Below are 20,035 nucleotides of genomic sequence, written 5' to 3'. Positions count from 1 at the left end.
GCATGCAGTTCGTTGGTTATAACTATTTTCACAAGCATCGGATCGCTTTGCGGTCTTTAAGAAAGTTTTTCAGAACATCCTAGGCTATCATTTTACAGTATCGGGTAAAAAGTTTCAGACGAACTTTTTCAACTTATGACAAAAATGCAAAAAAGTATGTTTTCCCATACAAAATCCCATACAAATTTGAATTGCAATGCGCAAAGTGTAGACGCAACCGATCGTGCTCAAATTTTGCACAGATACCCAGGACCCGAAACGGAATCAAAAAAGCTTAGATCTGAGAAAACGGTTCCGATGACCCACACTAATGCAAACATGCGATAAATTATACGAAAATGATTCATAACTGAATAATCAGCGATTAAACGTTGTTCGAACCGAATCTTGAAGCCCTTCTAAGACTCTGCTGAAAGTTCATGAAGCCCTTCGGACTCCCCGCTTGGCATCACTTAAATTTAACCACCACGTAATAAACTGTTTCTATTCAGGTTATATATAAATTCCCATAGATAAAATCTCCATTTGTGCATCCCAAATCTATTAACTAAATACATAGAGGTTTTGGTGTAACCTCTTCAATAACTCATACCCCATGGGCCAAATTACCATTAGACACATTTTAACACAAATGAGTACATGGTTGGACCTCTTTGTTCATTTATAATTTTGAATAAATGAAAGGGTAAAATAAAAGTCATAGTGGTTTCGTTTAGTGGTGTTCATAAACTACGTAGACTATTTGGGAGAGGGGGGGGGGGTCTGGCCAAAGTCTACGCTCCATACAAATTTAAAAATTTCTGTATAGACAAAAGTCTACGAAGGGGGAGGGTGTCTGAAAAGGCCAAAATTTGGTCTACGTGGTTTATGAACATCCCCTCAATTCATTTTCTAACTAAGCAGAAAAGCAGGCTCTGTTCAAGTTGGGACGTAACGATGGAAGAAAGAAAGAATTAATGTTTCGACTCGCTTGACTAGATTTGTGGTTTATTATGTAACTTGAAATGAATTCATTTCCAAGAAAGAGTTCCAATTTGTTTTGTTCATTCCCCCAACAGCGACCTCAACAGTTCGACGCAGTTCATCGTGGGGACGGCCCTATGCACCCTGGCAGCGATCGCCTCACCCGAGATGGCTCGCGATCTATCGCACGAGATCGAACGCCTGATCGCGTCCTCCAATGCTTTCCTCCGCAAGAAAGCGATCCTGTGTGCCTTTCGGATGGTCCGCCGAGTGCCTGAACTGATGGAGGAGTATATACCCAAGTGCTCACACTTTTTAAACGATAAGAATCACGGAATCCTCATATCGACAATCACCCTGGTCACGGAGATGTGCGAACAGAGTCCGGTCGTGCTGAACTACTTCAAATCTTCGATCCCAACTCTGGTGCGGACGTTGAAAACACTGATCGTGAGTGGCTACTCGCCGGAACACGTGGTCAACGGCGTGAGTGACCCCTTCCTGCAGGTCAAGATCCTACGGCTGCTGAGGATCTTAGGTCACGGAGACAGCGATCAGTCGGAGATCATGAACGACGTGTTGGCCCAAGTGGCGACCAATACGGAAACGAACAAAAACGCTGGAAATGCTATCCTTTATGAAACCGTGCTGACAATCATGAATGTTGAGTGAGTATTCTGTCAAGTTCTAGTTTTGTTTCAAATAACTTTTCATTTTCTTACCATACAGATCAGAAAACAGCCTCCGAGTCCTGGCCGTCAACATCCTGGGTCGATTTCTGCTCAACAGTGATAAGAACATCCGCTACGTGGGACTCCTGACCCTGGTCCGAACCGTTCAGCGCGATATGACCGCGGTGCAGCGACACCGCATCACAATCCTCGAGTGCCTTTCCGATTCGGACAGTTCGATCCAGAAGTGTGCCATGGAACTTTCGTTCACGCTGGTCAACTCGCAGAACATCGAAACCATTGTACGGGAATTGCTCAAATATCTGGAAACGGCCGATGCCGAAATGAAGGGCGTCTGCAGCAGCAGGATCGTCCTGGCGGCGGAGATGTACTCTCCGTCGATCCACTGGCATCTGGACGTGCTGCTCAAAGTGTTGACCATTGTAAGTCTGGGTGTTACAATTATTACTTAATTTTCTTAGTTTGATTGCGCATCAATGAGCATTTCAATGGCTCAGGGAGTTATGGCCCCAGATTCTGATTATTTTATCAATCAAACAGATGCACCGCGTTGTAGTTATTGATTTCAAGTTCACTTACACGTTTTTTTTTTCTGTACAGTCTGGCAACAACATCCGAGACGACGTGATAGCTTCGACAATCCAGCTCATTTCCAACAGTCCGCCGAAAGAGCAGACCTACATCAGTGGCAAAATGTGGAAATCCATCACCAACATGAACCATCTGGAAAATCGACAGCCACTCGTCCAAGTAGCCGTGTGGACCCTTGGCGAGTACAGTGAAGCCGGTTGCTTCGATGGTAATGCACTGCCTACTGTTGTTGCAGTAAAGCGGATTAAAATCAAGAGCTCCGATTAACACATGTTGTTTCCGAACATCATTTCAGAAAACGAACTGATTGACCACTACCGACAACTTCTGTGGGCTCCCCAGCTATCAATCACCACCAAGCAGTACATCCTGGTTTCGCTGGCAAAAATTAGCCTTCGAATGGAGCATTGCACCGCGTAAGTATTAACAATCAATTAAAACAACACGATTGGTTTCGAGCATTCGATTTTAAAAAGTACAGTAATAGATATTCGTTTAACAGAGCTCCAAAATTGTTTGAAAAACTTTTTTGAAACTCAAACGAAGGAACTTTTTCTTATAAATATCTCCTGGAAGATTTCTATAAGGAATACCAAGTAGATTCCCAGAAGAACCCTGTGGAGGATTTTTAAAAGAAACTGCTGAAAAGTCTACAGGAATAATTGCTAGTGGATTCCCAAATGCAACTCCTTCAATACTCCCACAATAAACTTCTGGAAACGCAGTAAGAAATCCTGAAGGAACTCAAATAAAGAGAGAATCCTGTGAAATCTTTTGCCAAAAGCGAAGTTCCGAAAGGAATTACTGCTTCACAAATACCGAAAAGATCTCCCGCGGGATTCCCTCAAAGAACTCCTGGAGAAATATTTGAATTAGAGGATTTCCTGAAAAAAACACCAGAAAAACTCTCTAAATAATCGCAAAAGAAACTTCTAATGACATCATAGATTTTTTTTTAAGGAATCACTGAAAGAAATTCTGGGGAAACTCCAAAAGGAACTCCTGTAGGAATATTAGAAAGAATTTCTGGAGAAAATAGTCTTTAAAGAACTAGCTACTTTATCGGCGATGCAGTCTTTGGGGAATCAAAACGACCGTTTTAGATTTGTCCCGACGTTTCGACTCTGTTTCGAGTCTTCTTCAAAGGGAAAATTCTGACTAGTCCCTGACTAGTCCCCTTTGAAGAAGACTCGAAACAGAGTCGAAACGTCACGACAAATCTAAAATAGTCGTTTTGATTCCCCAAGACTGCAGCGCCGATAAAGTAGCTAGATCACACATATCAGTCGAACTCTCTTAAGTATCTTTAAAGAACTCCCGTAGGCAATTGCAATAGAATTAATTCTGAAGAATCGGGGAACTTCTAGAGGGATCTGAAGAGGATGTTTTGGGCCAACCCTGTCTCAAGAAGAATAAAAAAATGACTGTCAGATGACGTCATGGTTTACTAGAGATATCTACGGGCATCGTAACGCATGTTTCTCTCTGTTTCTTTATTTACTGTTATTATCTCACTCACATTAGTTTTAACTCATGCTGGAAGAAGGTCTCTCGAGAAATCCCGGAATAAATTCCTGAAAGTCACAAAAAAACGGAAGAAATTTCGTTCAGAATTCCTCATGGGATCCTCAAAGAAATCACGGAAGAAATTCCGACTGGGAGCTCCGCAGGACTCCCTGGAAGAATAATTGAAAAAATCCCGGATGGAATCATAGGAAAAATTCCTTGCGGAATGTCAAAAAACCGTGAAGAATCTTTGAAGGGACCACATCAAGAATCATGACATGAATGTCTGAAAGACTCCCGCAAGATTCTTTGAAGGAATACAAGGAGGAATCTCTTAGGCAATCCCAGAAGGAACCTTTTACAAAATCCTGTTAAAGGAATCTTTTACAAAATCCCGGAAGGGATCTTTTAAGGAATTTCAGCTGTAATCCCTGATGGAATGCTGACTAGAACATTTGCCAGTACTACAGATTTCCTAAACCAATTCCGTCAGAAATCACTAAAGGATGCCCGGGAGGATTTCCTAAAGGAATTTTGGGATGCATATCTGGTAGAATTCTGAGAGGAATCTAAGCTGGAAGCTTGACTGATAGAATCACAGAAGAAATCCCGGGAGAAATCCCAATAAAAATCCCTGAAAAACAGAAAATCCGAGAAGAAACGTTCAAGGAATATTAGCAGGAATCCCGGAGTGTATACCTGAAAGAATCACACTAGTGTCGTGACCGTCCAAGCAAATCACAACAAAACCACAATCGATAGTTCCGTGTTTTTCAACAACGTTCCAACAGGCAAGATCAGTTTACCCGCTTCTTACCGTTGGAACAGAAATACACGGCTTCCGAAGTGGATACTTCCCGGTTTCCCGCACTGCGATCAGGAATCCGCAGTATTTGTCGGCTGCAGTGAGGATAACTCTTCAAAATCCTCACTGCTAGTTGCTGCAACTGTACTGTGCTGCGTTCGTCTATCAATTCAGGAGCACCGATCTAGGTGCCGAATTTCATCGTTTTCTCTTCGCTTTCTCTCTTCTTCACGACGCCGGTGTTGACATTCGTTTGTCCTAACTTTGGCGTCGATTATTAGCAATGGGCGCTCTCGTTTAAAATCAACCAAGTTTGTGCAATTAATCGATCTTTTTTTTTCTTCTTCTGTATTTATTGTTTATTTTATTTTATTCTGCCATTATTACCACAACTAGGATTCTCTGAAGTCCAGCATCACTGAAGGAATGCCGGCTAGAATCCTTTCAAGATGCCACGGATACATTCAAGCAAGCGAAAAGGTTCATACAACCCAGTGCAGAAAAAGCCAGGTCCATATTGAATCTAAATAAAAGAGATTTCAGGCTAATTACTGGTCTGATGACTGGCCACTGCCCGAGTAAATATCATCTAAGTAAGATTGGAAAAACTCAATCCTCCGAATGTCGTTTCTGTCAAACGGAAAACGAAACTGCCGAACACTTACTCTGCAACTGTGGAGTGCTGTCCCATCAAAGATTGGCGGTATTTGGTAAAGGGTTTCTAGAGCCCTTGGAAATTTGGCTAAGTAGTCCCAACAGGGTAATAAACTTTATAAAACGAGTTTTGCCTAGTTGGGATCAGGTGTTACATCAACCATTGTCCATCACAGCTCAATTGTGACAGGATATTTGACTAGCACCAAATTAAATATGGGTCATACCACAATATTCCTAAATAATGGACGCAGTGGTTAAAAGGCTCTACAGATGAGGGATGAAAAAAAAATCCTTTCAAGATTTTATAAATCATGGACTAGAATCATAGCACAATCAAGGATCACCCTCAATTATGGGTCATTCTCATTTAATGACCATGGTTGACTGACTGACTAATAATTGTGACAGCGTGACCCATAATTGTGCTCTGACTGTACTTGATTCCTGAAGGAATCCCGTAGAGACTAGCTGATGGAATAATCAGAGGTGTCGTGGCAGGAATCTCGGATGGAAGCTCAGTAGGAATCCCTGAAAGAACCATATCGGAAATTCTGGAAGGAATTATTAAAGTAATCTTTGGAAAAACTCGGGAAGAATTTTTGAAGGAATCTTATCAGAAAATCCGGCAAGAATACCTAAAAAATCTAAGGTTGCCTAAAGAAATCTTGGCAGAAAACTATATTCTTTCATATTCCTTTTCGGGAGGAATCCCGAATAGAGTGACAGCAGGAATTCCAGAAATTCCAGTTCAATCCCTGAAGGAATGCCGAATAGAATAACTAAGAATCCTTTCAGAATTTTCTGTAGCAGAAATCTGCCGAAATCTCTAGAGAGATCTCAGGAGCAATCTCCACAGCGATACCAGAAGGAACATTTGAAGGAATTCTGGGAGGAGTCCTGGGAAGATTCTCGAGAGGAATGCCTGAAGAAATCCCGGAAAGAATTCCTAGAGGTATCTCGAGAAAATTTGATCTTATCTAATTCTTACCGTCTAACCGTCCACCTAACCGTCTCCTCTGCCCTATATCCTAAACCTCTATCCTACGCTCTATCGTAACCCTCTACCCTACCATCTACTCAGCCGTCACTCTTTTGCTGATTAAGCCCAATCGATAGATAACCATATTGCATGGTATATAATAAATTATGGTCCGGCATCTTTGTTTCACAAATGGCGTCGGATATTTACTTATGAGTTCTACTAATCATACCCTATCGATAGATACTCATATTACATAGTATTCGAAGCCGCATTGCCGTTAAATAGCATACATTCTTGAGCGTTGGCCGCCATCTTGGCACCCAAGTCGTCATCTTGAATTCCCTATACCCCTATAACCACCTTGACAACCTAAGGAATGTATTTGCTAAATTTAGTTGAAATTGCTTGACGCATTCCTGAGTTATGTCGGAACATACATATATACATACATATGAACATACAAATAGACAAACATGCACACATATGAACATACAAGCATATGAACATACAAGCATGCATCTAGGGTGACTCAAGCTTGTATGGCAAAACCTCATGTCAAAAAGTTCGATGGGCCCCCTTCTCATTTCGTTCTATATGACGCCACGATGCTCTGGCCAAATTTTCAGCTAAATCCGTTAACAATAGGGCGGTGCTAAACTCATTTGAAGTTTGTATGGGAGTTTATATGGGAAAACATCGTTTTTTGCAATTTTCGTCTGAGGGGCTCTAATTTTTCTTAAAACACGTAATCGATCCAATAGAAATATAGCCTGGGATGTGCCGAAAAACTTTGCCGAAGACCGCAACGTAATCAAAAACTTGCGAAAAAAAGATATAGCCTAGACAGTACGAGCCCATCCAATGAGATTTTATTGCTATTGTTATTCCTTTATATGTTAAATGTTAAGCACCACCAGATGGTCTGCATGTGCCCCTCATGAGAAAAATGCTAAAAACGATGTTTTCCCATATAAACTCCCATACAAACTTCAAATGAGTTTAGCACCGCTCTAATGTTTACGGATTTAGCTGAAAATTTGACCAGAGCATCGTGGCGTCATATAGAACGAAATGAGAAGGGGGCCCATCGAACTTTTTGACATGTGGTATTTTGAGCCATTGCATACATTGTTTTTCGTATGTATTGATTAACAACTCTGCCGAAGACATGAACTATAAATTATTAACTATTGTCAAGATTCCAAGGAAATTTCTCTCGCATAGGAAATGAAGCAAATAGATCGTTACAATATGTAATATTTGCTGTATCGTTTAGGCCATCTAGTGAACCAGCCACAAACTATATTGTCCACTATGAACAAGATATGGATATGGAGAACATCTTATCTGAAAAAATTATTCTAAAATTTTGCTTAATTCTGAAGATATTCACAACAAAAGGATTGTCCTACAGACAAACAGACGTCTTACTCACTCCCCATCGTTCCCCTTTTTAACGGATTATTCATACATGCCGTAGTTCGAAAATCACTCACTCATGGCGCTCGCATCGTTTCTGCTCCTGTTTGACGTTTGCTCACTACCGCCATCTACTCAGTGGGTTTGCGTACCATCGCATTTTGTTCCAAGTGATACGTCTGTTTGTCTGTGATTGTCCTATTTATAAGAATCTGGGAGGATATGGGTTAACCCTTTAAGGCAAAACTGGATCCATTTCCTCAATTTTTTTGTTTTTGAATTTTTATAAGATACCGAAACAATATTTTCAAAATCGGTTTTCGTGTACATGTAGAGTATGGATCAAGGTATCTCCTGATTTTTTTTTTGTGGTGGAAAATGTTTTTCGTTTTTGCAGAAACCATTTTTGAATATAATTTCACAAAAAAAAATGGTTTCTGCAAAATTGGAAAACTTTTACCACCACAAAAAAAATCAGAAGATACCTTGATCCATGCTCTACATTTGCACGAAAAGCTTCGATATTTAATAAAAAAATCAAAAACCAAAAAAATGAGAAAATGCTTCCAGTTTCGCCTTTAAGCCGGATTTTTTCTAAGCGTAATTATAAAGTTTTTTCTACTTATTTCTGTAGTTTTGATGATCAAAGGGTAGAATATAATGCAAAATATTTTTCTGGATATCCTAGGTCATTCAAACTGTTCTTGAGTTTGAATTCTGAAGTCTACGCGTGTAACGGCAACTTCTTTCATTATACAAAACTACGATTTGTATTCTATCATGTCCAGTAAGTCTTCTGAAAGTTCAAAAGACAGTATCAGATCAGTCGGGGTATCCTAGATCATCCAAATTGTTCTTGAGTTCAGATTCTGAAGTCTACGGGTGTAAACAGTTACTTCTTTCATTATACAAAGCTACGATTTGTATTCTATTATGTTCAGTAAGTCTCTTGAAAGTTCAGAAGAATGTATCACATCAGTCGAGATATCCTAGGTCATCCAAACTATTCTTGATTTTATATCCCAAAGTCTACACGTGTAACGGTAGCTTCTTTCATTATATAAAGCTACGATTTGTAATCTATCATGCGTAGTGAGCCAGTATCAGATCAGTCAGGATACCCTAGGTCATCCAAACTGTTTTTGAGTTTAGATCCCAAAGTCTACGGGTGTAACGATTACATTTTTTTATACAAAGCTATAATTTGTATTCTATCATGTCCAGTAAGTCTTCTGAAAGCTCAGAAGACCGTATTAGATCAGTCGGGATATGCTAGGTCATCCAAACTGTTCTTGAGTTTAGATCCTAAATCCTATGTAATCTATCGTGTCGAATAAATTCTCTGAATGTTCAATTGACATCATCAGATTGACTGGGGTCATCCAAACTATTATGTTGTTTAAAATCTAGCATCTACCTACAGCAATTGAAGTTTCTGTTTGGGCTGTATAGAGTTATGTTGTATAATCTATTATACTTACTGGAGCTCACAGACTACAATCAGAGACAATGACATAACTTCGGGATATTCAGAATAGTACACAGTGTCCTGCAATATGGACAACATACAACATGGAGACTACAGCCGTAATGATATCTTTTTTGTCGTTTTGAGTTACACAACATTAAAAACTGTAATGGTTGTATCTAATTCATTTTTTTAGCGTTAATTTCATTTATTTAGGGGTCTCCAGTTAGCCTAGTGGTTAAGGCTTTGGATCGCCAATCCGGAGACGGCGGGTTCGATTCCCGTTCCGGTCGGAAATTTTTTTTCGACTTCCTGGGCATAGTGTATCATTGTGCTTGCCTCACAATATACAAATTCATGCAATGGCAGGCAAAGAAAGCCCTTTAATTGATAACTGTGGAAGTGCTCAAAGAATACTAAGTTGAAGCGAGACAGGCCAGTCCCAGTGGGGACGTCGAGCCATAAAGAAGAAAAAGAAGAACAATTATAATAAAACTGATACAACAATTCTTAACCAAAATACTCGGTTTGTGGCTGCAGTTCTTATCCTGGGCCGCGTGCCACGTTTGCTTTCAGATTTGTGCTCGAGAGGTGACTTTATCATATCTTCACCTTAGCTGGAAGTTATAAGTTGTAGGGAAGTTTAGTAGTCCTGAAATATCTCAAAGGTATTTTGGAATGGCTCTGAGTTACACAGAAGTTCACGGATCTAGGTGGGTTAGACTAGGTAACGTAACTTTTCCTAGCACAAATAATGACTACAACGAATGCAGATTTCAGAAAACGAGTTTCATAAAAGTTTGAACAAGTTGAAATGTTTCAAATATACAGAACAATTTCTACTATTCTTTCAAGAATGTTAGTATATGTGATTCATTGTATATCATTATTAAGTGTAGCAATCTAGCATTGCAAATGTAGATATAAAGTTGAGTACTTCATGAAATAATTCGCTAATATCGACTCTGATCACTACCTGGTGATGGTTAAACTGCACCCAAAACTCTCCGTAATTAACAATGTACAGTACCGGCGGCCGCCCCGGTACGATCTAGAGCGACTGAAACAACCGGATGTCGCTACCGCATACGCGCAGAATCTCGAGGCAGCGTTGCCGGACAAGGGTGTGCTCGATGTGGCCCCTCTAGAGGACTGCTGGAGTACAGTCAAAGCAGCCATCAACAACGCCGCCGAGAGCACCATCGGGTACGTGGAACGGTGTCGACGAAACGATTGGTTCGACAAGGAATGCAGAGCGGTTCTGGAGGAGAAGGATGCAGCGCGGGCGGTAATGCTGCAGCATGGAACCCGACAGAATGTGGAGCGATACAGACAGAAGCGGAAGCATCCGGGACAAAAAGCGCCGCCTGGAAGAAGCGGAGTGTGAAGAAATGGAACTGCTGTGCCGTTCCCAAGAAACACGGAAGTTCTATCAGAAGCTCAACGCATCCCGCAACGGCTTCGTGCCGCGAGCCGAAATATGCAGGGATAAAGACGGAGGCCCCTTGACGGACGGACGTGAGGTTATCGAAAGGTGGAAGCAGCACTTCGATCAGCACCTGAACGGCGTGGAGAACGACGGCAACGGAGGAAACGACGACGCCAGTGCAGCGGAGGACGGAAATGAACCAACTCCCACGCTGAGGGAAGTTAAGGATGCCATCCACCAGCTCAAAACCAACAAAGCAGCTGGTAAGGATGGTATCGCAGCTGAACTCATCAAGATGGGCCCAGAAAAGTTGGCCACCTGTCTGCATCGGCTGATAGTCAGGATCTGTGAAACCGAACAGCTACCGGAGGAGTGGAAGGAAGGGGTAATCTGCCCCATTCACAAGAAAGGCGACCATTTGGAATGTGAGAACTTCAGGGCGATCACTATTTTGAATGCCGTCTAAAAAGTGCTATCCCAGATCATCTTCATTCGTCTGTCACCTAAAACGAATGAGTTCGTGGGAAGTTATCAAGCCGGCTTCATCGACGGTCGGTCGACAACGGACCAGATCTTCACCGTACGGCAAATCCTCCAGAAATGCCGTGAATACCAGGTCCCAACGCATCACCTGTTCATCGACTTCTAAGTGGCATACGACAGTATCGACCGCGCAGAGCTATGGAGAATCATGGACGAAAACGGCTTTCCTGGGAAGCTTACCAGACTGATAAGTGATAAGAGCAACGATGGGTGGTGTGCAGAACAGCGTAAGGATTTCGGGTGAACTATCTAGTTTACCTTCCGTAACTCGCGCGGTTGGCCACCACCGTCAGCACCACGCCAATTCTAAGTACGAAAAGCGAGATTTTTTCAACGTGTTGTACAAAATACAACAGCGCGATTGCTCGAGGGTTTATTCGAATCTCGACGGGGACTACGACAAGGTGATGGACTTTCCTGCCTACTATTCAACATCGCCCTGGAAGGTGTTATGCGACGAGCCGGGCTCAACAGCCGGGGTACGATCTTCACGAAATCCGGCCATTTTTTCTGTTTTGCGGTTAATATGGATGTTATTGCTAGAACATTTGGAACAGTTTCTGAACTGTACACCCACCTGAAACGTGAAGCAGCAAAGGTCGGATTGGTTGTGAATGCGACTAAGACAAAGCACATGCTGGTAGGTGCGACTGAGCGAGACAGGAGAAGCCTTGGCAGCAATGTTACGATAGACGGGGATACTTTCGAGGTGGTAGAAGAATTCGTCTAAGGGGCCGTCCATATACCACGTGGACAGCTTGGAGGGCGGAGGGGGTTAGCGAAAAGTCCAAGCTTGTCCACGGAGAGGGGGGTGGGGGTTCGTCAAATGTCCACGTGGACAACATTGACATATAAATTAGGAAACAAGAATCTACACACCAAAATTTTTGAAATGCTTCCAGCACGCCAAAAATCAGCAAAAGAAATTGCTGAATTTCAGCAACATTTTTACTGAATTTCAGCACAACTTTGCTGATCAACTGTCAAAACTGCTGGATGGTTCAGCAAGTTGAAAAATAATTGCTGATACTCAGTAATTTGTATTGCTGAATGCAACCAGCACGCCAAAATCAGCAAAGTTTGCTGATTACCAGCAAAAATATTTTGCAGTGTACAAACGAAACAAATTATTTCGCATTATTGATGAGATTCTCTTCAACAGTTCTTTCATACATTTTATTTAATTATACATTGTCTTTTAGTTATAAGTTACTTCTTCAAAGAAAAAAAAAATCATGGTATTGATTCACAGACTAATTTGTTTTAAATTATCCGAATTTCTAATTACTTAGTTTTCTTCATCGAGGAATATTCTGTAGATTGAAAATGGAGTGTAGACCATGCAAATGTTGGTGTTTCAGTCAGAAGATTTTCATTGAAGTGTTGTATGGATTTTTCGAAGTTTCATATCAATTTTTTAACTACTTCAAAGTCATGTAGGGATTTGCAGGCTTATCTTGAAAACTTGTTTTTTTTTTGTAAGAATCTACAAAAATCTAAGATTTAAAATTGCCTTATCTCAACAAAACAATCAGACAATCATAGATTGAACAAACATTCTAAAAAATACCGTCTTCGGTCAGAGGCTGTACAGACTAAACATTGAACAATCACTAACATTAGGCGATGGACATTACACGAAAAATACCCAATGAAGAATTTTTCGTTTGACGAAAATTTTTCACCAATTGAAGCAAGAATCGAACACTCTCACAAACATTAAACTGAATTAAAAACAAAATTGAAAACTTGTAGGTACCTATTTTGTGCCACTTGACACTTGTTCGTATTCTATGTAAAGCTATTGAAAATTTGTATTTTATAAAGTTTTCAATTATATTCAAGACATTGTTTACGAAAAAAAAACATTTCAAAATCACTTTTTCTATTTATTTTATACCCCGGATAGACATGTGATACGAGTGTGATTCCTGTACAACGGTACGCAGTGTCAAAAAAATTCTAACAAGACTGACTTGAGCTGGGAGAATTTTCAGTATGGCACTCATTTCAAGCATAATTGTACAGTGATTCTTGTATCACATGTGTGTCATAAATATTAGAAATATGAAAAAAAAACTTTTTTTCCGGATGTCCATGTGGACATTGGGGCAGGAGGGTAGGGGTCAATGAAAAGTCCATGCTTGTCCACGGGGAGGGGGGAGGGGGTCAAAAACCATGAATTTTCTGTCCACGTGGTATAAGGACGGCCCCCTACCTCGGTTCCTTGCTAACGGCTGACAATAACGTGAGCCGTGAAATACGAAGGCGCATCATCAGAGGAAGTCGTGCCTACTATGGGCTCCAGAAGAAACTGCGGTCAAAAAAGATTCACCCCCGCACCAAATGTACCATGTACAAGACGTTAATAAGACCGGTGGTTCTCTACGGACACGAGACATGGACCATGCTCGAGGAGGACCTACAAGCACTCGGAGTTTTCGAGCGACGCGTGCTAAGAACGATCTTCGGCGGTGTGCAGGAGAACGGTTTGTGGCGGAGAAGGATGAACCACGAGCTCGCTGCAGTTTACGGCGAACCCAGCATCCAGAAGGTGGCCAAAGCCGGAAGGATACGGTGGGCAGGGCATGTTGCAAGAATGCCGGACAACAACCCTGCAAAGCTGGTGTTTGCAACTGATCCGGTTGGCACAAGAAGGCGTGGAGCGCAGAGAGCACGATGGGCGGACCAGGTGGAGCCTGACTTGGCGAGCATTGGGCGCGACCGAGGATGGAGAGCGGCAGCCACAAACCGAGTATTGTGGCGTACTATTGTTGATTATGTCTTGTCTTAATGATGTTGAACAAATAAATATATGTATGTATGTAGGTCATCCAAATTTTTCTTGAGTTTAAATCTACGCGTGTAACGGCAATTTCTTTCATTATACAAAGCTACGATTTCAGTTCTATCGCTGCCGTCGTCTAGCACGGACGGAATCAATTGTGTCTCTTCTGTTCGGTTTCGCATTGTTGCCCGCTTACGCTGTGCGCGCGTTTTGTTCCTTGGTCGTTAACTTTTGTCTCATTTGCGACTGCTGCTATCTGTGCCGTTGGAATAGCACCAAATAGACATGAGTGAAATGAGGAGAAACACCGTACAGTTCCGTTTTCCGATGGGTTGTCCACCACCGTCATTGATGGAAGTGGCTAAGTTTTTGCAACAGCTGGACACGGATTTAGCCTCGATAGAAGCTACCTACAAGTCAGCCCAAGCTCGCTGTACTTGAAATTTGCGACGTTGGAAGCTATGGAGGAATCGCTACGTAAAAATGTGGAACCAAAACATTTTACTTATGCGAACGGAAAGAGAGTTATCGTGAGGATGTCAATCGCTGGTGCAAACATGCATTACGTACGCGTGTTCGACCTGCCACCAGAGCTACCAGATGCTGATTTATCATCGGTTCTTGGAGAGTTTGGAGAATTACAACATCTTCTTCTTCTTCTTCTTTTATGGCTCTACGTCCCCAGTGGGACTTGGCCTGCCTCGCTTCAACTTAGTGTTCTTTGAGCACTTCCACAGTTATTAATTGAAGGGCTTCCTTTGCCTGCCATTGCATGAATTTGTATATTGTGAGGCAAGTACAAAGATACACTATGCCCAGGGAGTCGAGAAAATTTTCTCGACCGGAACGGGAATCGAACCCGCCGTCTCCGGATTGGCGATCCATAGCCTTAACCACTAGGCTAACTGGAGACAACATGTGGTACGGGAAAAGTTCCCACCAGACTTAGGCTTGGATCATATGTACACTGGAGTGCGAGGAGTATACATGGGTGTAAAAGCGACAATTCCGTCAGCGGTAGTTGTTGGTAATCCGAAGGCCAGGATTTTCTACGAGGGTCTGAAAGATACCTGCTTTCTGTGTCAAGGATTGGGTCATCGGAGGGACTCTTGCCCTCAGCGCCAAAGCCGGAACAAGGAGAAGAAAAAAGGAAACTCGGGATCCAGTTCATATGCTGACATTGTTTCTGGGAAAGGAACTACTTCGGATCAACAAAAACTTGCGGAAGTCTCGGATGATGACATCATTGAAGTTCTGGAAGAAGATGAGGAAGTTTTTGTTAACCAGTCGCCGCAGGAAGAGGAACAGATGCAGCAAACCGTGTGTAATACAGAGGTCGTTTCTGAGAAAGAGAGGCGGCGAAAGGAAGGCTTAGAAGCACTGGAAGAGGTTGCCAAAGCTATCACGGCAGCGATGCTGAACCCACAAGCCAGTCAACGGCGAGCACAATTCGCGGCCGCAGGATCTGGTTCTGGCTCCAGTTCCGGTTCCGGGCCCAGGATGAAAGTTCCCCGTCGGACTCGCTACTGAATATTTTTGATAGTTTTTAGTACAACAAATTGTTATCTAGATTTTCGGCTCGGTAGAGTTTTTCGGTAAACAAGTGAGCCTATTAAATAAACGAACTGGCAAAAAAAAAAAAAGCTACGATTTGTAATCTTTTATGTCCAGTAAATTTCTTGAATGCTTAAAAGACAGTATTGGATCAGTGATGATATCCTAGGTCATCCAAACTGTTCTTGAGATCAGATTCTGAAGTCTACTTTACACCCGTAACTTCTTTCATTATACAAAGCTACGATTTGTATTCTATCATATTCAGTAAGTCTCTTGAATGTTCAGTCGGAATATCCTAGGTCATCCAAACTATACTTGAGCCAAACTTGAGCTTAGATCCTAAAGTCTACGTGTGTAATGCCAACTTCTTTCATTATACATAGCTACGATTTGTATTCTATCATATCCAGTAAGTCTTCTGAAAGTTCAAAAGACAGTATCAGATCAGTCTAGGTCATCCAAACTATGCTTGAGTTTAGATCCCCAAGTCTACACGTGTAAGAGGGATCACTCAGTCGGGATAACCTAAAACATTCAAACTGTTTTTGAGTTTAAAGCCCAAAGTCTACGGGTGTACCGAAAACATTTTTGTATACAAAGCTACAATTTGTAATCTATCATGTCCAGTAAATCTTCTGAATGTTCAGTTGACATCATCAGATTAACTGGAGTCATCCAAACTATTACGTTGTTTAAAATCTAGCATCTACAGCAATTGATCTTTCTCCATAAGCTGGTTACAAAATCGGAAAAGAGCCTTTGCAGCAGAGGAGATTTCAATAGTTGCATTCCTTGATATTGATGGGGTGCATCTTGGGACTCAATGAGAAATGCTACGTCAAGAAGCGGTTTGACAGATGCATTGTTAATTTGATTGGAGCAATGTTATCAAAAAGAGAGATTTCATCTATCCTTGGCAGCTGATTTATTACCGTTTGATCAGTAAAAGGGAGCCCAAAAGGAAGTGTGCTATCACCTCTTTTGTTGTCTTTGACAGTTAATGATCTCCTCGAAAAAGTGGAAGCACAGGACTTCCAAATAATTGGTTTCGCTGATGACATACTCACGAGACTACTCCAGATAGCATTGTAGTCATTGGTCATCACTCCATCACTCTTCTTATAACGTTCCAAATTATTTTTAAAACTGTTCTTAAATCCATCAGTTTTACTTTCAATTATCAATCAAGAACTTAATCGTTTTCATATGAAAACATGATTTATAAAACAATTTCCCATTGTTGCTTCAGACTAATGAATGAATGAACGTTAATTGCAAAACGTCATACCATGCTTCTCCATCGGAGCTCTCTTAACTCCAACACTGAACTATCAGATGAATGTTAGATGAAGTTGCATGGTCTTTCACAAACCACACTTTCTTCCCAATTGCAGCAACATCCAGAACATCATCAACGCCTTCCGGGTGCACCTAAACATCGATCTGCAACAGAGAGCCGTCGAATTCAATCAGCTCTTCACCAGCCACAACCATCTGAGGGCAGCCCTGCTAGAGAAGATGCCTATCATGAAAATTTCCGAACTGACCACGTCGGAGTACAATTCGGATTTCGTTGGATCAACAGACGCGGCATCGGCATCGGCGTCATCACCCAGCGAAGAATCAACTCCACAGAAGCAGGTTTCGGTAGGTGGTCAAGAAATTCGTTCAATGAATGCAGTATGTAATCTAAAACTGTTTCACCTCTTATTTTAGAATCAAGACATCCTATTAGACTTGCTGGGAGATTCCTTCGGCAGTAGCTCACCAACCAGCAACACGACAACCACGCCGAGTCCGTTGCAGCAGTCCACCCCAAATGGACCATCGGCTAACAATGCGGACATTTTGGATCTGCTTGGATTGGGTGGAGGGGATCAGTCCGGTTCCTTCATGGCCACGGTGAATCCATTGCCCAGTGGTAGACTTGGCAGTCCAACGGAGTACTCGGCCACGACGATCCACGTGTACAGCCAGGATAATATCGACATAAGGTTTATCGTGAAAAGGGAAGGCAACCACGCGGTCGTCACTGCTAAAACGACCAACAACTCGCTCAACATGCTCGAGAAGTTTATGCTTCAGGTATGTCTGTCACAAGGTCTGTCAGGTTCATTTCTGCCTTTCGTGGAAAAGGCTTTCTAAGAAAGGCTTCTTCCGAATTCCTCAAGTAATTCATCTGAAATTTGTATCAGAAACTTTTCCGAAGTTCTAAGCCAGAAGGCTAGGAAAGTTTTTCCGAAAATTGTAGAAGAAACTTGTTCGCAGAACTCCACAGAGATTCTTAAGGATATTGTTAACTAAGTAAAACCAATTTACCTTTTTTTTTATACACCATCCCATTGAGAGTTAATAGTTAAGATTCGAGATACCAAGATAAGTCATTATAGTTAAGAGCTGTAATCAAACAAATCATCTTCCACCCACAGATCGCAGTCCCGAAAGCGTTCACGATACAAATGATGGTACCCTCCAGTACGGTGATGCTCCCGGGGGAATCGGTCGTACAGGACATCAACGTGGTTCGGACCAACCAAACAGCCAGCAGTCCCCTTCGGATGAAGGTCCGGTTTTCCTACGACATTGGCAACTACTCCGTGATGGAGCAGGCGGACGTCAACGACTTTCCGCCGGATCTTTTTATTTGAGGGTCGGTGTTTGCCAGTGATCATGGCTAATCTAAATCTAAGTTACTAACAGGAACACGTTTGCTCAACTGCAAAATAGCATCTTTCACTAGCAACTATTGGACATTTCCAGCTCAAAACGTGAAGCACGTGAACTATCATTAATTTCAATGAAGCTTTTTAAGTCACCTTTTTAAATTTTGTTTACGTTGAAATATACCAAATTTTATTTACTGGACTACGTTTTGAAGAGTGCATATACGTGGTGGACTCCACGGCCATCAGGATGCGGAAAGGCCCGCTAGGGACAAAGATGGCCTTGATTCGGCCTACCTTTAGCGATTGCTAACGCAGTCGTTAAGATAGGGAAGCACAAGGTGGGCTGGTGAATATCCTCCTCGTCGAGCATCCACTAGTCGGCGAGGGCTTGTTTCGGGCATTTAAAACCGAGATACAAGCCATAGGACTGCAAAGGCCCTGATAGAAGTAAACAGGCAATGTGGAGACGAAGGTCATAGGACACAAGGCTTCACGATACCTCACAGAGGTCATAATTAATTCCACAGAGTGTGATGCGTCTTCGATATAAGGTCACTGGATTTTCCCCACTAGTGCACTATGCTGTGATAATGCACTACGGAACATATAGTTATTCGGGGTCTTCTTTGAATTGATAAACGTTGCACAGCGGTTAAGCGAAACACGACTGCTAATGAGCACACTTAATTCGATACTGAAGTGGTTTATATTGAACACGATCTATAAGACTTCGTATCTATCTCGCTTACGGTGTATTTTTGCCTTCGCTACCTCGGATACTGAGAGAGTGAGTTCTAGGTACATTTTCATTGAGAATGAAGATTGTCGTAGGGTGGGCCTGGCAACGTAATTGATTATAATAAATTGGACTATTTTACAGAGTGCGTGATCCGTTTAGGAAAATCCGAGATCACCCGACGACGAGAGGCACGAAGTGCTCCTTTAGGGCCGCCATATATGCCCATAACGATAAAACCGAGCATAACAAACGTGTCCGACGCCAGCGAAATTGCGGCAGCAGTGTCGAAATCGCCATTGGCGTAAATAGGGGTTGGCCAAAGGGGCCTGCCCCCCTCCAGAATAATCCATTTCGGAAATAAATCACGCAATTGGGTTGTTTAGTGAATTAAATATTGCCTTTTTCTTTAGCCTAATCGAAAGAGCACAACGTGATTTTATTGTGTTCCAATTCCTTTGTTTTGATGATCAAATAAACAAAACAGTTTTAATTTCCGTGGATAGAATGACAGCTCAATCGATAAAGTGACAGTTCGCCCCGAACAAGAAAAATGTCCCCATACAAACTTTAAATGCATTTTAAAAATACTTCCCGGGCATCTAAAATGATGAAATTTTGGATTTCGACTAATTTTTGGATGGGGGCTCCGATTATGCAATAATCTGGAAAGAACCCAATTCAGGCGAAAAGTATCTTGTTAGTATAAAAAATCTATATCGATATGGCCTTGTCCCCAGGCCCCCCCACGTTGTGCTATAACCTAGTTACGCTTATGGAAATCGCCGATATAATCCGACGAATATTCAATCTTCTTCTGAAAACAAAGTAGTCGGCGATTTTTCAAATCGATCGTCTCACCACCGCAACGGGTGGGACTTTTTCATTAGTCTGTAACAACCACGTGACGCGAACGGTCGCTCTTATTTTTTCGCTTAATAAAACCATTCTGTTAGTTTGTACTCCGTGCCTTTTCCGTGTTCCGGATAACCGAATCCCTTCAGGTTATGGGCTCTTCAGTGAAGGAAGGTGCTGGTATCCCCCAGCTGAACGGAACCAACTACGCGGAAGTTGCCGAGACGCTTACGGAGGACGTACCTGAAGCAGAAGGTGAGCCGAAGAACAAGTTTTTGAAGACGGACCGAAAAGCGAAATCCATGCTGGTTGGATTTGTCGGCGACGAGTGCCTGGGAATTGGGCGGGACAAGACGACCGCAAAGGCCATGCGGAAAG

General features: G+C 42.1%; 1 protein-coding gene across 13 annotated transcripts in view; it reads left to right on the top strand.

Annotated features, from left to right (window-relative positions):
* The window catches only part of LOC109419134 (AP-1 complex subunit gamma-1), a 176,709-nt gene extending 158,444 nt beyond the window's left edge, over positions 1-18,265 (top strand). For all 13 annotated transcript variants that reach the window (XM_062856830.1, XM_062856838.1, XM_062856835.1 and 10 more), the window contains exons 6-12: positions 1,059-1,631; positions 1,693-2,077; positions 2,256-2,454; positions 2,542-2,662; positions 16,795-17,047; positions 17,117-17,485; positions 17,830-18,265. In XM_062856830.1, coding sequence (XP_062712814.1) covers positions 1,059-1,631; positions 1,693-2,077; positions 2,256-2,454; positions 2,542-2,662; positions 16,795-17,047; positions 17,117-17,485; positions 17,830-18,048 — 2,119 coding nt within the window. In that variant the 3' untranslated portion in view covers positions 18,049-18,265. The remainder of the gene's footprint in view (positions 1-1,058; positions 1,632-1,692; positions 2,078-2,255; positions 2,455-2,541; positions 2,663-16,794; positions 17,048-17,116; positions 17,486-17,829) is intronic.
* Positions 18,266-20,035: the final 1,770 nt, after the last annotated feature.

This window comes from Aedes albopictus, chromosome 3, assembly GCF_035046485.1.
Source record: "Aedes albopictus strain Foshan chromosome 3, AalbF5, whole genome shotgun sequence".
Lineage (NCBI taxonomy): Eukaryota > Metazoa > Arthropoda > Insecta > Diptera > Culicidae > Aedes > Aedes albopictus.
This window is presented reverse-complemented; position numbering and strand designations above follow the sequence as displayed.